The 24,452-nt window shown below is 39.3% G+C and overlaps 1 protein-coding gene across 1 annotated transcript in view; it reads right to left on the minus strand.

Annotated features, from left to right (window-relative positions):
- The window catches only part of adgb (androglobin), a 140,506-nt gene that overhangs the window by 106,489 nt on the left and 9,565 nt on the right, over positions 1-24,452 (minus strand). The window contains exons 4-9 of the mRNA XM_088625171.1: positions 24,363-24,434; positions 23,083-23,289; positions 17,737-17,876; positions 4,834-4,920; positions 1,461-1,648; positions 368-475 (exon numbers count right to left, since the gene is read on the minus strand). Coding sequence (XP_088481297.1) covers positions 368-475; positions 1,461-1,648; positions 4,834-4,920; positions 17,737-17,876; positions 23,083-23,289; positions 24,363-24,434 — 802 coding nt within the window. The remainder of the gene's footprint in view (positions 1-367; positions 476-1,460; positions 1,649-4,833; positions 4,921-17,736; positions 17,877-23,082; positions 23,290-24,362; positions 24,435-24,452) is intronic.

The raw sequence follows: 24,452 nt of genomic DNA on the forward strand, positions 1-24,452 counted from the left end.
TAAGGACATTTAAATTCATATATCATCAGTATAACGTTCAAGATTTAAGAACATCTTTTCAAGTTCTCATAAATTTGAATAGCATGGAAGCTAAATCTCTGAATCTCGTTTATTGTAGGTATAAACTTGATCCCTTTTATCCTGCAAAAGACTAGATGTTGAGAACCTTTTCTTGCAATCAGAAAACTACTAGTTTACAATTTATGATGTTATAGTGAGTATAAGATAAGTAAAGGGAGAAACATTCATAGCATAGCATGAGACTTCTGTCTGTGTTGTCACTGATATCTATTACACAATATAAGCACCCAATCATATAATAGATGTGTGTACCACACAGAAAAAGAGATGTTCAATGATTACTTACTTTCTGGCACAGTCTGGTAAACGGCATGAGGAAGTTCTGATCCAGGGCGTGCAGAATGTAATGATTTTTTTTCTTTTTCACCTTCTTTACCTTTCTTCTTGGCAGCATCTTTCACATGAGATTTATCATAGTAAAAAATAAATTATAAGTACATGATGGCAAATGCTAGTGTATTTAGTATTGCATATTAATTTATTTTGTGATCTTTTACATTTAAGATAATCTACACAATTGTTTATTCTATGAAAACAGCCTTAGGGAATTAGAGCATAAAGACATTGATAATTTTCTGGAAAAGAGAAGTCAACACAGGTTTTTAGCCTCTAAGGATGGGAGTAAATGATCTAAATTGTGGTGATTTAAATGCCATGGCTGGACATTTTTTACCCTTAATGTTTCTTTCACTGGTTGATTTATAGCTGTCAATTTAGAATGAATGTTTAAACTTACTGTTATAATACATGAAAGGTGCAGTATGAAACGGGAACGAGCCATGGGAGATCACTATTCTGAAACTTTATGGTAAGAATCAATAACTGTTTGGAATAATGTATCATGTGACATAAGGAATCACCACCTCTCCCCAGCAAATATTGCTGGTTTAGAATTAACAAACCTACTCCACTTTGATGCCATATACCAGAAATGTATGCATTTGCATGCTTCTTTTTACTGAGATTGTCCTTTAATATTATCAAAATCAAATATAATCCTATCATACCACACTCATTCATGGAGGTTTGTCATGTTACTAAAAAAGTGAATTCAGATTTTTATATTCAGATTAGAACTCAGTACTGAAAGTAAAAAACATACAAGAACTTTCAGAAGGAAACTTTATTGTAATTACTGTAGCTCCCAGCACAGAATGACTGATTTTTAAGTTTATTAGATAGTTAATTTCTACCAGCCCAGCTTTAATTTTGGTAATTTTGAACAAACTAGCCTAATTTTATACATTTAGCAAAAAGTAAAAGTCCTATAATAATACCGCTCCTAAAATGGGGGATGATACAACTTATACATACTTGTTGATTGATGTTAAATCAATGCTTTAGTATATATTTTTATAAAATGGTATATATTTAGTTACCTTTATTACTTTTGTCTGGAGTTTTACTGGCTGTTGGAGTTTCACTCTTAACCTCATTTGTTTTGTAATCTTTTCCTGCACGTGAGTCTGTCAATGGAGGTTTGCCTTCAGAAACGTCATCTTCTGGCAATAGAAATTTCGGGACTGTTTCTTTCAGGAAATCCCAAATTTGATCAGAATATTCAGTCCTAGAAAAAAAATCAACATATAATAATAGTACAGTATATATATATTAATTAATAAATATTGATAATATTAATATATTCATTTTCTGATTTAAGCTAAAAGATGAGATTTGTAAGTTATTAAAGCAAACTCCACATAGTTTAAGATACAAAAGACATAAAATTGTATCAACCATTTCAAAGGAAATTGTCTGAGAATGTCTCTTTTTGGAATGTTATTATCAAAATGTCATCTCTTGTAATCAGTTACAGTGGCACATACTTTGCGTAATCTGTCACACAACATTATAGTGTGTTAATACATCATCACCACTGTCATTAACAACAGAAGAATATCGTCACAATCAACTTTGTGCAAATGACTTAGCCTAAAGGAGCATGAGTACTGTCTTTTGTATACATGAGGTAGGTACTACACCCTGTGATTGAGCATTCCTGGGTTAAATGGATGTCAATTTCACCATTATTTTTCACCAAAAAGCTGAAATGAAAAACCTTTACAAACGTATTTTATTTTTCATGTGAAACTGCAGAATCATGTAGATGAGTTGTTGGCTAATCTTTAAACATTGAACAGAATGCATTTACAATGTTTTAACAGTAACATTTGTAAATTATGTTGGTTTACTGTTACCATTGGTTGATCATTAAATATTTAAGCACAAAAACCCTGAAAGCTTTCAGCCTATCCTTACATTAAATACCTTTGAATTTAGAATTACACAGCAAATGGGATTTAAATGCTATAAGTATTGCATTTAAAGGTGAACTGTAGTCACAATTTCTCAGACCAGTTATTGAATCTTGGTAACAAAATAAATTAATTAACAGTATAGAACAATTGTACAAATTTGGAATTAAGCATAAAATGATGGACTTAATTAATGCTCTTTAAGTCACCATGTTGACGCAATTGCCTGTTCTCACCACGGGCAAGAGTGAGAGTTCTGTGGGGGTAGTGTAGAGTTTTAAATATCGGGGAACACATATTGACCAGAGGCTGAGTTATACTGAGAACGTCGATTACATTTAAAAAAAAATCAGAGGCTATTTTTAATTAAAAGAATAAAGAACTTTAATGCTAGTCAAAATGTCCTAGAGATGGAATATAAAAGCCTCATTGAGAGCATCCTGGCATTTAACATGACCGTTTGGTAGGGAAACCTGGGGTTGAAAAGCAAAACCAAATTGTTCAAGACTGTGACACAGCAGCCCCAACTCAGCAATGTATATCATAATACAGTTTTCAGAATGGCAAGGAACATCACAGCTGATTCCACCCATGCTCTCCATTCTCAATTCATTATTCACCATGTCATTAAGTCACAGTTCATAAAGTCTCCCATCAGAGAGATGGTATAGGGTACCAAATTCAAATAAAAACATTTATAAGAAGTCCTTTGTCACCTCTGCAATAAAATTGCTAAATGAATGCATGTAAATGTAGTCCCCCCGCTATCTTTTGGTTTATCCATTTATTTATGTATTACATACTGTTGTTGTGATTTAATGTACTTCATGTGATTTTATGTGACTATTATGTTTTGCTTGCATGTTTTGTACTTTTATGTGAGAAGCCTAACAAATTTCCTCAGACAATAGAGTATCTATCATACTTCATCTCTTCTCATTTTTTACTCCTTGTGAGGGTCATGGCGGTAACAGGTTGAACATGACATACCAGACATCACTTTCCCCAGCAATAGTCTCAAGTTCCTCCTAGGGAATTCCCAGTGCTTCTAGCCCAGAGATGTAATCCCTCCCGCATGTCCTGAATCTGTCCGAGGGTCTCTTCCTAGTAAGCAGTGCCCTGGAGGCTTTCTCACCAGATGCCCAAACCACCTCAACTGGCTGGGAATGCCAAGCTGCACATCATGTCATGAAGAGTACACCCAGCAGCTTCACAGAGAAACCTCACTTCCGACACTTGTACCTGCGATCTCATTCTTTCAGTCACTATCCAAAGCTCGTGACAACAGGGCTGAGTGCCCCAGGGAATCTACCTATGTTGTCAGGAGCTTTGCACTCCTGGTAAAGTTACCCTTGGTGAATTGGTCTAAGGTAAGGGGACAAGACAAAGAATGATCCAAACTAGTTCCCAGTGATGGTTCCTTTAAGAACTGATTAAACGCTGCCTGGATCAGGGACACTGGAACTCACCCCCGAAGCCAAACCTGGGAGTGATGTTTGCCAAGACTGGCACCCAGCCTCTTACCAGGCTTGGCTCTGTCTGAAATGGCTATGTGGAGCCGTCCTGTGTGCCCGTTAACCACAAGATAAAGGTTATTAAATCTTGGTAACAGAAAATTATAAAGGAGTGATGGTACTGTAGGTCATGGTGACGGGCATGAGCAGGATCAACATATTTGGCATGTACTGATAAGTAGTTATTTTTCATACACACACTTTTTTGTATGTCATAGTTAAAATGTAATTAATTGTAATATCCTACAGTATGTGTCTCGACAGTGAGGTTACCATTCCATTCACATTTTTCAAATCATTTGCGGTTGCAGTTGTGACCATCGTAGAATTGTTAGTGGTAAATCCGTTTTCTCTCTTTTACAGACACTTCTGCTAATTTATCCATCATTTGCAGTTGCAGTTGTGACCATCTTAGCATTGTTAGTGGTAAATCTGTTTTCTCTCTTTTACAGACACTTCTCCTAATTTATCTACCATTTGCACAAGCTCCTCTCTTCGGGTAATAAGTTACTTTTGCTATTGTTACAGGACAGTTTACTGTCAGCTCTGGCTTCAGATATGGATGCCAGTTTGCACACTGGTTTCTATTGGTTGCTGATACTTGCTGGTAATTTCCCCTCACTGTATTAACGTGCCAGTATTACATTATATATACTGATAGTGGTTTTATTAATCAGGTAAAAATGCTGTAATGGTTATTAAACAGGGAGTAAAAGTCACCATTTATTTTAATAACCCCCAAAGCAAGAACCAGAGACTAAATACATAAGCAGCCATACATAGATTCCCCATAGATTTGAGTGAATACAGCAGCTAAGTAAATGAAATGGTTCAAATCAGGAGCCAATTTAAGAACATGTTTTATAGTTTACAATGTAAATGAAATTTGAAAATATAGAACAAACATAGTTTCAATAAATTATGGAAAAGCGCTGTAAGACTTATTTTGAGTGCTTGTCAGTGGTATTGGAAAAGATACTTACTGAAGTGGAATAACTTCTGGAAGCCAACCAGTGAGGGCATGCAGGACTGTGAACTCCCCAAGTTCCCTTTTTTGACACAGGTGCACTCTGTGAATGAAATAGCTAAATCATTAAAAAAGGAACAAAAGTTTTTGACACTTTGGTAACATAGCAGCATTGAAATCTGTAAAATAATCTCAGAGAAAAAACACGTTTCTGTAAACAGGTGGCATTGACGGAACCCTCTCATATATTGTAAGGCACAACAATATAATTTTGGAGGAATATCAGTTTTAGATTATTCTTAAGTTTCATTGCCAAAAGTATTAAAACTTTCACTGAAAACATCTCTTACCTTTAACTTAAAAGACTTATCCCCTTTAATTGTACATACTACTTACTTACTTGGGGCATTTTAATGCAAGGTACTACAATATCTCTAACAGAAAGGAGGATATAAATCTATAGGCCAGGGCAGACTACCTGTGCCTAAAGAGTTGGCTCATTTTGTTTCATTCGTCACAGCTACTATCTTAACTATTCAGTTTCTCAAGTGCTGCCAAAGATTTAGTTGATCATGTGGTCTGGTCATTTGTCCTGATCTTGTCACAGAGACTCCTTATGTGCTTTGAGAAGTTGTTTGAACAATTCTAAGGTCTGACCTATATCTGCATACATTCCTGCTAATCTGCTGCTAAGTTACAAAATTCAATATGCACAAACTGTGGTTTGTCTGTGATCAGTGTCTCTGGACTACCAAATATGACAAAGATGTTTCTAAGCTTCTTGATCGTCGTGGTTAATGTAAGATTTGTAAGTTCAAAGAACCAGGAGCAGCAATCCCCTTGTATAATGTGATTTCCAATTAATCAATGAAAAATATTAACTGTAACTGGTCATCTATCCACTAGATCACTCACATGTCATACATGGCCACTTATGACGAATGAGTAGTTATGAACCCTGTGCAGGTTGCTGAGAGAGTCCAATGGCTATGAGTCCGAGAGGAGTGAGGCAGCAGAGTGGTTGAAAGTTCCAGGCTAGAAGTCAGTGTCAAGTTAGAGAAGGCCGCAAGGCAAACAATTCCAAAAAGAGGCGAGACAAAAGAGTAGTCATAAGGTCCAACACTAGAAAGGCCTGTATGTCGGTAGCCAGAGGTTCGAGGATGTAGCAAGCCCAGGTGATGGATAGATTCCTAATACCGAGCGAGGACTAGGAGTGAACTAGGAGGAGGGTTTAAATAGTGAGGGACGAGGAGATTGAGTAATGAGCGTCAATCGGTGCCAGCTGTGCTCGTAACACCACTATAGGAATTCTCTTGCTCTTCCTGTGCATTTGTATATTGTCCCTACTTTACTACTAAATCATCTGCTGTGTGTATATCGTAGCGCTCACGTGGGTATGCGCCCTCGCCACTGCCGTCTCAGGTAGTCCCCCGACCGCTGGGGACTCGAACCCGGGCCTCCGGCGTCACTCAACAGGGACCCAGCCAGTTGGGCTAAAGGGAAATCTCCCCTCAGCCTGGCGTCTGAGGACCCTGCTATCCACAGGGAAGGGGAGTGACGTCACTGTGCTGGTAAGCCAGCTTGCACAACCTGTAATGTCGGCCGTATGCGTTACACTCTCCCCCCACTTAATTCGCCGTCCTCGGCGAAGGGCTATCCCATCCCATTGCTGACACCAATGTAGCGCTCTCAGGTTCACGTGGGTATGCAACCTCGCCACTGCCGCCTCAGGTCGGCCCCCCACCACTGGGGACTCAAACCCGAGCCTCCGGCGTCACTCAATAGGGACCCAGCCAGTTGAGCTAAAGGGAAATCTCCCATCAGCCTGGCGGCTGTGGTCCCTGCTATCCACAGGGAAGGGCGGTGATGTCACCACGCTGGTAAGCCAGCTTGCACAACTTGTAATGTCAGCCGTATGCGTTACAATACTGTAATTGTTTGCCAGTATAAGAGTAGAAATTCTGGCACTCTCCAATTGGTCACTGACCATCCCCAGTCTAATCTCCTCTCTTTAGCTGCTTATAGGACTAGTCTGTTCTCCGTGCCTCCCAAAGCTGTTGAATCACAAGAATGTGCTTCAAAATGAAGTCAACCTACAGAGTTTTTATGTGTTTTATGTTAGTGTTAACATTAACTGTAAAATGGTTCACTTGACAGCCTGTCTACATGAGGTTTTTCCAGGAACACGCAGGACTCAAAGTTGTAATTGAATCTAAACAAACCATCATCTGAAAACGTTGTCTGGCTTCTTTGGCATCTATGGCTGTATTGCAGAAGAACTGCAGGTGAACGTAACTTTCCTTTATAGTGTCAGCTAAGGTTTTTGTCTGCTGGTCACCCAAATCAAGCTACAGTACAGGCATTTTGTCAGGAGATATTGGAAAGCGTTATTGATACTTCACTGGTTTCTTGAATTATTCTCTGAATGATTCACCAAGCTCATAAAATGTGGAATATCAGCAACATTTTATGGTTTAAAAATATCCACAAATGCCTTAAGCTTTTATGGGTTGGCTTCAAAGCTTTGAACACATTCAGTGTCCTAGGAAATTTAACTGTTTTGCTACAAACATTTGTGATTTATAGTTAACCTGCTTTTCTGAAGTGTTATCATGTTCTTTTCTATTATTGTGTAGCAGTGATGCTTGTTAATAAGACAGAATTAAGTGTTGCTGTGCTTTCCTAAATGAGGCCCCATCTCTCTCTTCATCTCTGTGGTGCAGCCACAGAGAAGCTATTCATGCAGGCTGATTTAAAGATGTTTTCTTTTGATAAGGGACAGCTCCCAAATGGGGATGCACTTAGCTAAGCCTGGCTATCATAATCAATGGTCATCCATTGGCGCCTATCTGTCTAGGGAGTGCCAGCTGGACATCTGGACTGCATTCCTAGGTGTCAGGAGTAAGTGACTCATATCTCACCTTGATCAACAAATCAGGGACTGGTAGGGCCGAGTAACCCACGTGGGTCTCTGATGCCCATGAAAACTTTCAGCCAATGAACAACCTGCAGTTCCTCCAGGTAAAAACAGGCAACACAGAGAGCCTGTAGGAGAACTATTCGTGAAGAAATTCCAGTAGGAGAATTCTAAGGAGAATTCCAGGGCAGGACGGCCCAGGAGCAGAAAGGCTCCCAAGGGCAGGACATTCTCGCAGTGAGCCTCCTGACCATCCTGAGACTCAGCCCGGACAACCACGGAACGGCCAGTGTGTCCGAGTGCCAGAACTTTCCTCTGTTCTAAGAGTCTAGAGCAGAGGTTGCCGGAGAGTAACCAGAGGATCCACCTGAGGTTAGCACCAAGCAGCAAGCCTCGTGAACAGGTCGGAACTGTGGACAGCTGAATCACTATTCAGAACTAGCGCTTCATCAGGGACGAACCGGTCCTCTTCCTGGCCTGCTGGGATCCACAGTCATCTTTTCTCCTGTGCACAAACTCTTGCTAGTTTCAGCCAACACTAACTAGCGAGTCTTCAGAGAGCATCAGCAGCACACCGTCTCAAGCCGCACAGCACAGCCTGGCACGGAGCCAGAGTCCCCAGAGATTGGATGAGTATTCAACTTCAATGCATTACAGCTCGAGAATTCCATTGTTATCCCAACCAGTTGATATCAATTTAATTCCTAAAAGTTATGTACCTGTTTTGAGTATCTAATGTAGCAGTTGTAACCAAGTTCAATTATGAAACGGTCTAAATGAATGATATACTGAACGTATGTCCTCTTGATATATGTAACTCTTCTTAAATGATTGAATATATACCTTTTGTATTCTGATAACATTCTCGATAAGATCTGTTAGGTTTACATGCATATTCTATGTATTAATAAATGTATCCTCATGTATTAGTACCTGTGTGTGCGTTGTTTGAGTTATATCGCATGTTTGCATTCTAAAGCCATTGAAAGAATCATTTCGTGATTTACTGCTACAATTAATAATTGTCCCAGTAAATGCCCAAACCCTACAGAACTGGTGCCTCGTGAGAGCACACTACATTTATTGGCGTCCCTGGGTGGGCGTGGCAAGACTGAAATGAGTCAACCAAGCGGAATAATTCATATAAAACGCCGCGGGTTTCATATACGACAATACAGTGTGCTGAAAGCCGAAAGAAAAAGTTCCCCTTGCTCTTTAAGCAGTGCTTGATTGTTTTGTAATCTTTTGCGATCTACAGGGTTGATTGCATACTTGATCTTGTGGTTTTCTGTGGTAGAACTGTGATTTCGTACTCAAAAGTAATACTCTTTAAGTTTAACGATGGTTGCTAAAAGGTCTGAATTCGAGTCGCTATTAAACACTCTCTCTAGCAGCGACAAGTCAGACCACGATCTCCTCCATATCTCCGTCAGCGGAAAAGCTAGAAGGATAAATCTCCATTCTCTGAGAGAGTTAGCGAAGGACATGGAGAGATTTGACCCCGCAGTGTCAGAGAATAATATCGAGAGTTATATTCAAGACCTCAGGTATACCCTGCAGTACCTGCCAAACGCCACAGAACAGGAGAAAGTGTTTCTGGTCAGGAAAACTACCAGCAGAGCTGTACATGAGTGGATGGCTAGGCAGATGAAGAAAGTCTGTAATGACTTTGAACAGCTTTGTCATGCACTTATCCAAGAATACAGTGCGTTTATTGACCCGACTGCCGCGATAGCCACCGCCCTTAACATTAAGCACGAGAGAGCCGAGTCCCCTCGCGAATATTACGAGAGACTTAGACGAACTTATTTTGCAGGGCGAAATGATGAGGGTTGCGAAGAGAACACACATTTCAAGGGCTTATTCATTGTGAATCTCCACCCGTCAGTCAGAAAGATGATCTTAATGCATACAGATGCACAGACCATGAAAATGACTGATATTAAGAGATTCGTGCAGAAAGCCTGGGAGTATGATGTCCAAAGTCGCTCTGAGCAAAAAGCTGCTAAAGCGACTGTGTTCGCTGTCAGAGCCAGCAGGGTTAATTCCCTCCTGCTCAAAGGAGCACAGGCTCCTGAGCTGGCTAAGCCCCGTTCCAAAGCAAGCACACAGGACCGCACCCAGCGTCCTACGTGCCATGAGAACACCAGGGGAGGGAAAGGGCTAGATAAAGCTGAACAAAAGGATTCAGTAGCCGCCCACCTGGCCAGGCTTGAACAAGCTTTATTAGGACAGGGACAACCACTCCCCAAGGCTGCCGGAAGCGTGAATGAGCTGATACTCTCCACTGGAGGAGGCGGAGACCCGCCCCCTCTCCCTCCCTCAGTCTATCTGATTGAGCGGAAGGGTTCCTGCCTGGATGAGGTCAGCCACTCCCAAGTGAGTGCTGACTCCACCCCTGAAGTCACAGAGCAGGCAGTAAAACACAGAGGAAAAGCAATAAGCTTTTACCTCAAGGCTGCCATGGGAGATGTCTTACCCAGTGAGAAACTGATTGACACTGAGGTTGAAAGGTGTTTGATGTCACATGGCAAGCTCAAACGGGTAGAAAAAGAAAAGGGCATGCGACTCAGAGTGGAACCTTTGGTGGATCACCAGAAAGGCAAAGTGTGGAAACAGGTCAAGGCTCCTAAGCCTTCTGAACAGAAGGAAAGGAGGGTCAAGAGGCAGACTGTACTCACACAGTGCCCAACAAACACAGAAGCCCATGCGGAGATTCCTTCTGTTCCCTCTGGACAAGAAATAAAAATATTTTCTTGTACCCCGGATATACAGGGAAGTCGTGTCCCGGCCAAGGTCCCAACAGCCTCCATGCCACAGGAGCGGTGCTCTGAGCAGCCGCCTGATCCACCAGGTAAAGCACACCCCTTTTACATCCCTAAAGAGGAGCTGATCTCCCCACCTGGTGATGAAAAGGAGCTTTCCCTGTGCACCCTGGCACCCAAGAGGGGTCAGGACCACCACCCTGCAGTGGTGGAAGGGATCCAGATGGCAGGAGAGCAGGTGGGTGATGTAGCCCTCACCCTAAGCCCTGAGAGGTCCTCTATTAGTGAGGATCTGCTTGAGCAGCTGTCGCAGGGCCACCACCAGGTGCCCCTGGTGCAACATTCACAGGTTAGACAGGAGGTACAGCTGGACGCTGAGACTACTGCGCTGTGGACACACCTGATCCCAGATGCCGATTCCCTCTGCTGTGACCCAGGGAACCTGCAGTCAGGTAACATTATTTCTCATAACTACCAGGCAGTGAGTGAGACTGACCTGATTGTTCCTGCCTCAACAGCAGGGTTTCCAACACACCCAGTCCCCCAGAAGGGACAGGGAATGAAAGCCGAGCCGGTTTTCTTACAGCCACCAGCTCAGTCTGTCAGTCTGAGTCTGACCAACAGTGGTTCAGCCAGACTGGAGCTGGATGGTCAAGCCACCCGCCTGCCAGTGCAGGACATCGCAAAGAGGGGTGTCAGAATCCCTGCCTGCACTGACATGGGCCTGGTGGGTCGAAATTCGAAGACTGTGAACTAGCTATCCCAGTGCTGGGGCAGCTCCCTGAACCCCTAGCGAGGGAAGGGGGGAGCGAGCAGGTGTCCTACACCCACACCCAGCGAACGATTGTAAACATGCCGATAGAGGGATTCCTCAATCAGGAAGTGTGCAGGGTGGACCTGAACAGTGAGAATGGGGTAACAATCCCAGATCATTCAGGTGCTCCAGATGACCACTCAGCCGAGGGTCAGGCATGCTCCACCGCTGCACCACCCCCCGCAGGGTTCCTAGAGCACAGGCATGAACAAATCGTAAAAGCAGATGCCCTGGAAATGGAGGAGCAGCATCAGCAGCTGTGTCAGATCTCCCCAGATTTCCAGGATGTTGGTGCCCAAGATGCCACAGGGCATACTGAGGAAGACACCATGTACACGCTGCGCCAGCTTAGAAAGGCGACAGTCACTCAGAAGGAGATGACTGGGATCAGCCACCCGAAAAGACTTTTGGGAGGACTGATTGCTGCCGTCACTGTTGTGCATTTGCTATTTCTGGTAGGTTAGTGTGCTACTGGCACTCTCACCCTGACTGCCCCAAGAAGGCAGGTGTCAGAGATGCCAGAGGGTAGTGACAGACTGTATCGACAGCAGCAAAAGTTGGAAAGCTTAGGGAAAACCCTACAGGCCTATGCAACAGGGTTAAACCTTATCCCCCAACTAGTGGACATGATTGTTGGCGTTATACAGTGGGTTTATGCTTGTGTGCAACAGGCCAGATTGTTGACGCAAGACCTGTTAAGGGAGTTCAGTACCACTGTAGCCAGTCTAGCCATGGCACAAATCCCAACCCACTTGATTCCACTCTTCTCAGTAAAGGAGTATGTGACATTAACCCCATCGCTCATAGCTCACCCAGAAGGTAATCCAAGATTGAATTCGGTTCCAAATCTTGAGATGGGTATGGCTACCAAAGCTATCCATTGGCTGTGTCTAACTGATCCACCAATGAAGGGTGTAAAGCTACTAATGAGCAGAGGGAGGTTAATGAACCCCATGAAGAGCAGGTGGGAAGTAAATGGCTGGTCAGCACAACACATGTAACTGTCACCATGACTTGTGACAGGCATGATACAGCTACCACAATGCAGCTACCTAATCAAACAGTTTTCCTGCAAGTTCCCGAGGAGGCCACAGTGCTCTTGAACTTAACACTGTACTGTCTAGAACCAGACACATAAGACCAAACTTGATGTCGTGGATGCCTTCAGGTGCCACACTATTGAATTGGATCCAAGAAACAGTAAGCCCTGAAGGGGTACAGGTAGTTGGTTTGCTTTAATGGAACAAACCTCCAAACCACCCTGGCAGATGCCCAACACAGGTGTTGTGGTTCATCAGGGGGCTGGGAACAGGAACCGTTGTTATTGTAACACTGCTGCTGGGTAGCTGAATCATGACTGACAATGTACTCTGAATGCTGTACTCTTACATCAAGATGTACTCCGGGTAGCACAAATGAGTCAAAGGTAGCATGTCAAAAGAAAGGAAGTTACTTCTTCCTAAATATCTGCCTACAGAGGTATCAGATATTGACAGTGAACTTCCTGATGTGTAATGCCTTCCTGATGTGTAATCTCCTACTTGTTTATACATACTCCAGATGTTGTTCATCATGTTTGTATCCAATGCTGGTTCCGGTATGAATTCTCGAGGAGTAATGTGGACATTTAAGGTTAATGTTCTAATGACAAGGGACATCACTTAACTCTGTTTTGTTTTGAAGGCAACAACGCCTCAGGACTGCATTCCTAAGTGTCAGGAGTAAGTGACTCATATCTCACCTTGACCAACCAATCAGGGACTGGTAGGGCCGAGTAACCCACGTGGGTCTCTGATGCCCATGACACTTTCAGCCAATGAACAATCTGCAGTTCCTCCAGGTAAAAACAGGCAACACAGAGAGCCTGTAGGAGAACTATTCGTGAAGAAATTCCAGTAGGAGAATTCTAAGGAGAATTCCAGGGCAGGACGGCCCAGGAGCAGAAAGGCTCCCAAGGGCAGGACATTCTCGCAGTGAGCCTCCTGACCATCCTGAGACTCAGCCCGGACAACCACGGAACGGCCAGTGTGTCCGAGTGCCAGAACTTTCCTCTGTTCTAAGAGTCTAGAGCAGAGGTTGCCAGAGAGTAACCAGAGGATCCACCTGAGGTTAGCACCAAGCAGCAAGCCTCGTGAACAGGTCGGAACTGTGGACAGCTGAATCACTATTCAGAACTAGCGCTTCATCAGGGACGAACCGGTCCTCTTCCTGGCCTGCTGGGATCCACAGTCATCTTTTCTCCTGTGCACAAACTCTTGCTAGTTTCAGCCAACACTAACTAGCGAGTCTTCAGAGAGCATCAGCAGCACACCGTCTCAAGCCGCACAGCACAGCCTGGCACGGAGCCAGAGAGCCCACAGGAGATCTGAATCCCCAGAGATTGGATGAGTATTCATTTTCAATGCATTACAGCTCGAGAATTCCATTGTTATCCCAAACAGTTGATATCAATTTAATTCCTAAGAGTTATGTACTTGTTTTGAGTATCTAATGTAGAAGTTGTAACCAAGTTCAATTACGAAACGGTCTAAATGAAATGATATACTGAACGTATGTCCTCTTGATATATGTAACTCTTCTTAACTGACTGAATATATACCTTTTGTATTTTGATAACCCTCTCGATAAGATCTGTTAGGTTTACATGCATATTCTATGTATTAATAAATGTATCCTCATGTATTAGTACCTGTGTGTGTGCGTTGTTTGAGTTATATCGCATGGTTGGATTCTAAAGCCATTGAAAGAATCATTTCGTGATTTACTGCTACGATTAATAATTGTCCCTGTAAATGCCCAAACCCTACAGAACTGGTGCCTCGTGAGAGCACTCTACAATTGACAAAGAATAAGATACCATTTGTTACTTTTCCCTCCCAGTACGGCAAAATCCTTTGCTGAAACTGTTCTCAAAAAGTGTAATGAATGAGAAGAGCTTAGTATTTGTACAGGGGTACCTGTTAAAAGTAGCAGACAATTTTGAAAATATTGTAATTCCTCCTAATTATGCCAGATTCTGATCTACTCCTGGCAGAATATGTCCTTTTTAGCAAAAAGAATTACATTCAACTGGTGGCATGCCAAAGACTATGAAGATTATGACAGTAGTGTACATGTCAACCAGGTGAATATGTATCAGTAGTTGTATGCATTATAAGGCTGGGTGTCCTAAAATATTTAGTAGCCCTTCTATTTCCCTGTTAATTTGATTTATGTCTTTTCTAGGGACATAAATATTGATTGTCCATTCAACTGCCATTATAAATTGTGAAGATTTTTAAATAAAACTCAATTACTATAATTAGGTTACGCATGAACTGTAAATGCATGTGTTTTGTTTAGGTGAATGGGATGTTGGCATTTACAGCTAATACAAAGAGGATTATTCCCTCAGCTTCCAAGTAAACAAATCACCAGTGTGAAATAGTGCATCTTTTTAATGTACTATAATAACTGAGCATAATTTATAAATCCCATATGTACCATGAATCTGACAAAGTATACAAAAAACATGGAAGACTTTCTATCAAAAAGAAACATCATGTTACCAAAAATGCATCAGTTTACTTATTCTGTGTGTGATGATGTTGTCCCCATGCAATGCTCAAGGGAGACAATCTTACAAAAATGTGCCCCTGTGTAAACAACAGAGGCAGATTTCACACGAATATTAAAAAAGAAATCTTCCACAGAGTGATTGCTAATAAATTCCCAAATCAAGATAAAAGCATCATTTGTGATGTTAAACTATATTGCCAGACAAGACTAGACCTCCTATGCATTCCAATTTTCAAATTTTATCCTTGTATGCATTATTGAACCTTTTATTATTGTTATTTTTATCCATACTTGTCACAAACCACACCTTTTTTATCTAAATTATTAAATCCCAAGCTATGCATTTGTACTAACATTAAATCATAAACTTTTAAAGATATCAACATTCATCTATTTTTAGACAGCATTGTACTAGTGCTATACATTTTCTGCTTTTTAGGTATTGATGAATTTAACTATATATATATCAAACTGTCATGCTACATCAAGTGAGGTGTAGTACAAATAAGTGAAGTATAGTGTAGGACGAATCTTAGGAAAAAGTGACCTAACTTTTCTATCATAAATACAAAATCATACAAAATATTTCTTTTTTCAGTATAATCATGTCCTCTGCTCAATGCAGATGATTACCGTCAGGGTTTCTGAAAGAGGTGAGCTGTTGGATACCTGTGTGAAGCCATGAGGAAGGGAATTCGAGCAAAAGTTAATTTAATATTCCAAATCCAAGTCATTAGGCAAGAGAGAAGTCGAAACTAGGTCGGTAGTCAAAGGAGTCGGGTTAAGAATAATAGCACACGCACAAGAGAAAGCTGTTGAAGACTTCTCAATAGTGAGCGTAGGTAAGCCGGTGAAGAGTGTCTAAATATTAAAGAGAGAGAGACGTGGTTGGATAATTAGTTCCTGGATGTGTGTGGATTCTAGTATGCGTGGGAATATCAGGGCATTTATGAGAGAAGGTACGAGTCGTGAAAGTTACATCCTTCAGCTTATCTCTTCATGAAGCCGTTACAGTATGTTATGTTTGAAGGCTTTATAATCATCATTTTATTTTAAGGTTATAATAAACACATAAATAATTAAAGCAACAGAGGCTGTACTTTCTGCCAGGAAAAACTACTGAATTATGCAAGGCATAAAAAATATCAAATAAAATTTTAGGTTTACGTTGGTTCTATTATTTATCTACCAGTAGTACAGCTCTTAAGCTTTCCTTTTTCTTTACTATATTCACATCAAAAGGGCTTGAATTCAATGTTTTTTGTTGCACATGAACATTTTCTGAAAACACAGTATCTGTAAACATCTGCAGGTCAGGCCTTAACAAAGTCATATCAAAAAGCAGGAATGAAATGAATACCCCTTACAGTTTATCAAAAATAAACTGGACTTACTTTTTTATTTGTGTATTTCATATGTAAAGACAGATACCAGTTAATGTTTTCAAAGCTAAATAACATATACATTTAAATATAGAGTACTGCATATGTGCCTTTTGTTTAGTTTTTTATTACAATTTTCATTTAGTTCAAACAATAGTTTTTCTCAGTTGTTTTGAATATATTCTATGATCTAAATTATATAAAATGTAAGCATCATCGGCCATATTATATTGCCAATATTAATTAAATAGGCCCAAAGAAACTAACAAATTCAAAAAATGATTTATTGAACCCCTTAAATGGGACACGCTTTCTACACTTTACAGTATAAAGCTTGTAGTAAACAAAACTATATATCTTGCAAGTTCTGACTGTGCTTACAGGATCATCTTCCCCAATGAATTATAGATTATACAGTATGCAGATAATTTTTAATGGCTATGAGACTTGAACAACAATACGTAAATGATAATTAGTGGGTGACACTAAAATATAAAAAGAAGTAAATCAGTAATTTTTGCATTCATTTCTAATATGCTGCTAAAATCCTTCCATTTGCAATGTTTTAAATGTTTTATAGGTCATTTCAGTGGCTGAAACCTTTGCTTTAGTAAGTCAAAATAATTTTAGAGTGAAGGATTTTACAACCTTTAACATTTATATTGAAATAATCATCATTTCAATTCATCATTGAAATGATTCCCTTTTATTTGCAAAAACATCAGTCATCTTTGATTGTTTAAATTAATTACTTATTAATCAATTACCCTGCAACTCACAACTGGCAACCCACTGAAGCTAAGCAGGTGTGAGCCTGGTCAGTACCTGGATGAGAGACCTCCTGGGAAAAACTAAGGTTGCTGCTGGAAGAGGCGTTAGTGGGGCCAGCAGGGGGTGCTAACCCTGCAGCTCATGTGGGTCCTAATGCCCCAGTGTAGTGACGGGGACACTATACTGTAAACAGGCGCCGTCCTTCAGATGAGACGTAAAACCGAGGTCCTGACTCTCTGTGGTCAAATCCCAGGGTGTTTCTCGAAAAGAGTAGGGGTGTACCCCGGCGTCCTGGCCAAATTTCCCATCGGCCTTTATCAATCATGGCCTCCTAACAATCCCCCTCTATAAATTGGCTTAATTACTCTGCTTTCCTCCCCACTGATCGCTGATGTGTGGTGAGCGTTCTGGCGCACTATGGCTGCCGTCGCATCATCCAGGTGGATGCTGCACATTGGTGGTGGTGGAGGGGAGTCCCCATTGCCTGTAAAGCGCTTTGAGTGGAGTGTCCAGAAAAGCGCTATATAAATGTAAGCAATTATTATTATTATTATTATTATTATTATTATTAATTAATTAATTAATTAAACAAACACTGATCTTATACTTTAACTACTGTATCTGGACTCGTTGGCCCTTAGATACATGAATCATTTAATAGACAGTAAATAAAGAAATCAAAGAATTTGCCAAAATCCAGTAAAAGACTTACTCAGTGTTTGCTAGTTTAATGATGGCTTTCGTCAATAGCATTGGCCACAGTTCTGTTTGACATGTTGTAGCTGGGAGCAATATGTTGTTCTCCTCATCAAAAGGCAGTGTGTCATCTACTGTGATCTTTCTCCAGCACCCCTAGGGGATAAATAAGTTATAGGAAAATTATTATTAACTCTATTATTAAGTTAATAGTGATATGTTCTCCCATCCATCTTTGTTTTGGCTTATATATTTTTAAACAGCATTTAATCATCCACAGACTCCTTGGAAATGCCTGACTACATCTTGCTCATATTCATCATCCACCAAACCCAAGAACATAACTTCTAATAAGCACTGTGAACAGCCATGTTTCAAACAAGATACCCTCAGATACCTAAACAAGAATATTGTTTTTATTATTAAATCAATTATTATTATTTTATTAAAAATTAGGTCTTTTGATGCAAAACAGCCAAGAACGGCTATATACAATACTTCTTTTTACAGATTTCGATATACTGGCTTAGACATTATTCTCTACATGTAAATACAATATTTAGATGTGCAAAAAGGGACAGAAAAAGTGATAAATATTTACTCTGTTACAAGTGTTAAAATTTAGACTGCTATTTTTTTTCACAGAAATAGGCTCACAACTTACAAAGGGACATTTGGACATTTCCTAACCTGCTTCAGAGCTGGGGAAGCCTCCTTGCTACAAGGCCCCAGCGTGCTTTATATATTGTATGTGAATTTTAAGGACACATGAGAGCAGGAAAGTATTCTCAGATTTTACTAAATATGTCCTCATGTTGTACATTATTTTAAAGGATGTAAAGAAAGCATTTCCAAAATTTCTCATTAGTTCTTATTTTATTTTGAATTTCATTCAAATTCTGGCAATAAACATTTCCAAGAATTACAAGATTAAGATGGAAGTCCTAAATATTTGCTTATCAGTGCTGCAGCAAGCAAGAGACAGAATTTCAGAACAGAGAACAACTCCAGCATAACAATATGCATAATATGAAGAGTATGAATGTAGTCCAAGTCTCAGAAGGCTTTTCACCCAGATCAAAACAGAACCTGTCTGATGTTAATTTTGTTCAAATTCACATTGGTAATCTGATTAGAATCAAATTGATTTTTATAGACTAAAATGTACATGTGCTAGTAGAGAACAAAAAACAACATACAAATATAAAAATAAACCAGAAAATCCTTTCTAATCAACAAGTAAAAGGAAATGTGTTTCAAAATCTGTACAATTCTGCTCTACAAATAAAAATGAAATTAAAAAGACCATTTTTTAGTATTATGTTAAGCAAAACAAGCAGCCTTAGTAATATCTTACCTCCATAAGGGCATAAAAGTAAATGCATGGAAAGAAATGAAAGAAATAAAGAAACTAAAGTATAGTAGCACAGGTAAATGTCTGTGAATTATAACCCAATCATCACTATAAATTACAGTAGAAATCCCAGTGGCTTGCTGAACCAGAACCAACTGAAATTACTGTAACAGGGAGCATAAGCACTCATTAAGTCAACAATTTAGAAATCCAGTTGATCAAGTTAGAAAGATGTTAATATCCGACAGGGCCTTCTCCTGCTATGCCCCCAAGCTCTGGAACTCTTTGCCCAAGGATATTAGAGTCACCTTCTCTAAACTCCTTCAAATCCAGACTCAAAACCTTCTTCTTCAGAAAAGCCTTTACTTAACTGGTTCCATTCTTTACCCCTCTGCTCTTCTTAATACCACCTTCCACGGTCTCCTCTATTGTTATTGTTGTATTGTTGTAATTATAATTGTGTCCTATCTTGTGAAATCTTCTTAATTATTGTTGTAGTCTTCTTATTTATTGTTATTGTCTTCCTGTAAAGCACTTTGAGAAGCCACCTTTAAAGGCGCTATATAAAATAAAGTTTATTATTATTATTATTATTATTATTATTATTATTTTTATTATTATATCCACTTTGTTCCACATTTCCTTATACCATTTTGGAATCATTGCCCACCACACTCAACTTCCGATTGCATTACTAAAAACCTTCTTTAGAACTTTCTCAAGGCAGCTGACTGTGTTATTTATTCCAGGCTTTGGACAAAAGCTGTAATTTGCATGACTGTTAACAGCTGCAGAACTCATCATCAATGCCACTGGAAAAAGAAACCATACTAATGAGCCTGAACATACAGTAAAAAAGAAGCTTCATTATGAACATTCAGACCTGTACATACAGTCTTCAGTATACTATGTCATAAATTTATATTAATATATTATTATAATACCAATACTAATACCGATATTCTATTAAAACAGAGTTGTTACTGAGTAGAATAAACCCTGGGTTTAAGAGACTAAAGGGAAAGGGTGTTCATTATTGTAGAATGTCTGTTTAATCATGAATTATGTTTTTTTAGCTCCAAAATGCAAGAATATATGAGAAAAAACATATACTTTATATATATATATGCTTCCTGGGTTTTTACTTTTTTTTGAACAATTAAAACAGCCATTAAAATTGTTCTTGTGGCTTTCTTATCATAAATATACAAGTTCTTCATTTAATGTGTTTAATAAATAAATAAACAAATAAATAAATAGCATCACTTTATTAACCCTTTACAATTTCTTGCATCAGGAATGATCTTTTCGCATACCCCAGCTTGCTCTCCATGAGACACAGACACACAGACAGGGAGAGAGCCTGGGGTCAGAGCGCAGGGTCTGCCATTGAACGGTGCCCCTGGTGCAGTTGGGGTTAAGGGCCTTGCTGAGGGGCCCAACGGAGATGGATTCCTCTGCCGGGTGCGGGATTTGAACCGGCGACCTTCCAGCCACAGGCGCAGACCCTTAGCCACAGAGCCACTGCTTCATACATTACTGTAATTACTGATATTGCTGATTTTTAAATCAACTGTTTGTAGTATTTTTTTTACCTTGCTTTGTTATTTCTTAAGTTCCCTTAAGCACAATTTGTACAAATGTATGTTAAATCTGAAATCCACTAATGCAAAGGCCATTAAATTAACAATTTATTGTAGTAGTAATTATGTTGCTTTTTATGTGAAGGTTTGTGTAAACTTTTATTTTGATTGTTCATTTAGAAAAAACATAAATGTTGAGGGTGATGTATGGAAAAAATAAAAATGCTTAAGAAAAAAAAATTAGCCCAGAATAATAATAGCAAGTAATTTAATAAAGAATTTAATAATTAATAATTTAATAAAGAATAAGAAATAATGTGTTTATTTATAAATTGCTGGTAAGACTGCTATAAGTGCTGTTTTTTTTTTTACAAATTACATAATAAATATTATGATAAGGGTAAGATGGGATCTACACACTTTGTGGAAGGTTCAACAAAGGTTGACATAGGAGATATCTGGCCATGTACTGTACAATCAGCTCATGGTGAGCTCACTTTGCTTTATCATTCAGATCTGTGTGTTTCAAAGTTCGGGGCTCTTTCCAAGATATTCTTGCACTATCCTGTTTGGTCAATAATTTCCTAGGAACTGATACTGATGTTACATTTTTTAAGTTTGCTTTTACTGTATTTTTCTGGCCTCCTCCAATGTTACTGCATTGGCTAAACCTGGAGAAGATAACCTTATTCTGGAGCATTGGACATTGACATCTGAATGACGTGACTAACCAAATGGAGCCAGTGGTGGATGATCACAGTTTAAATGCGTGTGTCTACTAAGGAGAGAATAGTGGAACATGTATCTTCCCTATTGATACATTAAACTTTCCACAAACAGCATCAGTGATATGACTCAAGTTCTTTTAAACATCTCCCGTATGTTGTCCAAGTTTCAGCCCCACACAATAAAGTAGGAACGACGACCGCATGCTAGAGGAACAGCTTGTTTTCAGTTGTATCCTTAAACACTCATTTCCCCAGGCAACCAAAGGTTGAAGATTTCAGGCAATATAGTACTAGATTTCTTCATCATTATCACCCTTCTGTGAAAGATAACTCTCAAGATATAAAAGCATTCTACATTAAGACATTCATTGTGAATACGAATTGGTGACTCTGGGGAATGCCTAGAGATATCTGTTAAGGCACACTGCAGTTTTTCTTTAGTTAAGGACCAGAATCACTGGAGGCTAAATAATTTACCCTCCATTCACCATCAAATCAGCTGCACTCTAGCAGGGAGCTTGCCTGTTAGCAAATCAAGCTCTATAATGAATCCATTGGTGAAAATTACTGCACACTTCATTGTGAAGCAGGTGTAAGATGCTGATGAATTTAGGAGGCATTACCCCAGAAGGATCTTTTTAGAGTGCCTCTTGATCCAGAGAGTCAAATGTTTTTTCAAACAACACTGTTCAAATGTCAAGTCAAACAACACTAAGTAGAGATGTTAGTGTTACTCCTGATATTTTTCCTATAATTGATTAATCTAAAAAAAGACCCTCTTGTTGGCTTTGCTTCTTCAGCAAGAGTAATAAGATGATTGGGGAGAATTTATGTAATCATCTTGAGAACAATAGGCTAGAGAGTGATCCGTCTATAATTTCCACAGAAATTCCAGAGAAATTTGGATCCCTTTCTTGAAGACTGTCACTATGATGGCATCTTTGAAGTCATCTCTAGTTGACTCTAGAGCTTTAGGATGACAATCTGGAGATGTAGTGTTAGCTTCTGTCCACTGTGCTTAAATATTTCAATTTAAATTATAGCTCTTCCTACTGCTTCTTCATTTGTGGGGTGACTTTCATCACATCCTTAAGGATCAATACGGTTCCAAACTGGTCTCTTATGTTGTGGGATTAAACTGAATATACTGTTCCCAATAGACTGTGAAATATGGTGAGATGAGAAGATCAAGTTACCCTTTACAATAGGCTTCTAAATATTGGTTATACCCCACTACTCAATTTAACATATGTCCATTTTTTCATAAGAGGTTCAATGGAAGGTTTTCCATGGTCTCACATCACTAACATATTCCTAAGATCAACAAAAAAAGAAACCTCAGTCTTTAAAAATAAAGATGACAAGCTTCTTTCAGTTTATCTGTAATACCTCTCTACTATCTACTATTAAACTGCTGATTGGTATAACGGGTTAGAAGAGATATGAGCAAACTCTGAATGTACTGACAGGGTGTTTATTACCAATCCTTCAGTATGACTGTTGACAGCAATGCCTGAAAAGAATTGAATGTGGCATGGGCCTTAATATAAAAATATACTTGTTACGACCCCAAGTGTCTAGGGGTAAAGGGGTGTTACATTTAGGATAATTATTTTGGAAGCAGGTGGGCTCTGGTGAGGGACTAGGAAGCGTGATAACAAAGGTGGGTGCAAAAGTGATGATTTTAAGTTACTTACCATCCAAAAGAGTTTCACCACATATTTCCCATAGACATTGTACAGTGGTATGTGGCCTTTCACAACCTTACAGAGTGAAAAGATATGCTCCCAGGGCTTCCACGAAAGAACAGAGGGATCTGGTGAACCCTGCTTTTCCAGATATGGTGCATTTCCATTGCATATTTTCCAAACAGTGTAGATTTCACTGATAATCCATCTTATAAGCTAGAAAAAAAATATTATATATATACTCATTTTGTACATTTTGAACACACATCAAAACAACAGCCTAAATGAATTAATGTGAATTGCTTAAAATTTAAATTTTGAATGTACTTAACCCTTGTCCTCTTTTTCACCGTTAAACTGAAGATAATTTTGCATCAATGCAGTTTTTTAAGTGTGAGACAAATTTATCCTTGAAAAACACTTGGGAACACCACGAAATCATTTCAGTGATTGCACTGTTTTTTGTCTGAGATTCTCAAAATGAACTATTTAGCATCTTACAATTAGAACATTACAATTCTTGTAGACTTAGAATGGTGTTTTTCTATGCTAAGCATAAATTGAATCCTGGACAATTAGCATAACATTCACTTGTCATCTACAATACATTTTTACAATTACGTTGTACTCACAAATATTTATTTTCAAAGAAGTCACTGCTTATTAGCTAATGTATATTGTATTATTATGTTACAATATGTTTAAAAATTCAAATACATAAGACAATTCTTATGAATGGCTTTGACAGATGGTTAATCAACGTATACAAGTTATGCATAGTCACGGACATGACAGTTATGAGTTAATCCAACATGAAAAGGTGACTATATGATAGGTGATCACCTACCATACGTAAAGATCATCCCATAACCCTTACTGCTTTTAGGGGGGAGAGACAGAGACTCTCCTCCCCTACATTCCGCCAATGATGGCAGCACACAACTCTTTTCCCTCAGTGAGAATACACAAACAATAAACCCCAGAACCCCATTTTGAGCAGTGTTACACAGGTAAAGTAATTTCAATAACCATTTGAGAAACAAAGACTAAAGGCAGATAAGGGTCTTCCTAGAAAAAGTATTATTTAGCTTAGCACAGAAAAACACCATTCTTAAATGATGACAACTGCCAAAAACACCACCAGGGAGTGCTTCTGGATATTTATAGTAACTCTTGCCAAGACTATGATAAGAAAGATTTGAAGCAGCCTAAATGATGTGCCATGAAAATAATTTGAAGTACAAAACAAAATGTAGTTTCCAATGCTGAGGCTGCTATACAACACTTACCTCACTACCGATTAAATGTTCATTTGCAGAAACAAGGTCAAACCAGGATTCATTGTCTACAACAACAGGAGTCTGAAATAGAATTAGAAA

The sequence above is a fragment of the Lepisosteus platostomus genome, chromosome 3 (genome assembly GCF_059453375.1).
Source record: "Lepisosteus platostomus isolate fLepPlt1 chromosome 3, fLepPlt1.hap1, whole genome shotgun sequence".
Classification (NCBI taxonomy): Eukaryota; Metazoa; Chordata; class Actinopteri; order Semionotiformes; family Lepisosteidae; genus Lepisosteus; species Lepisosteus platostomus.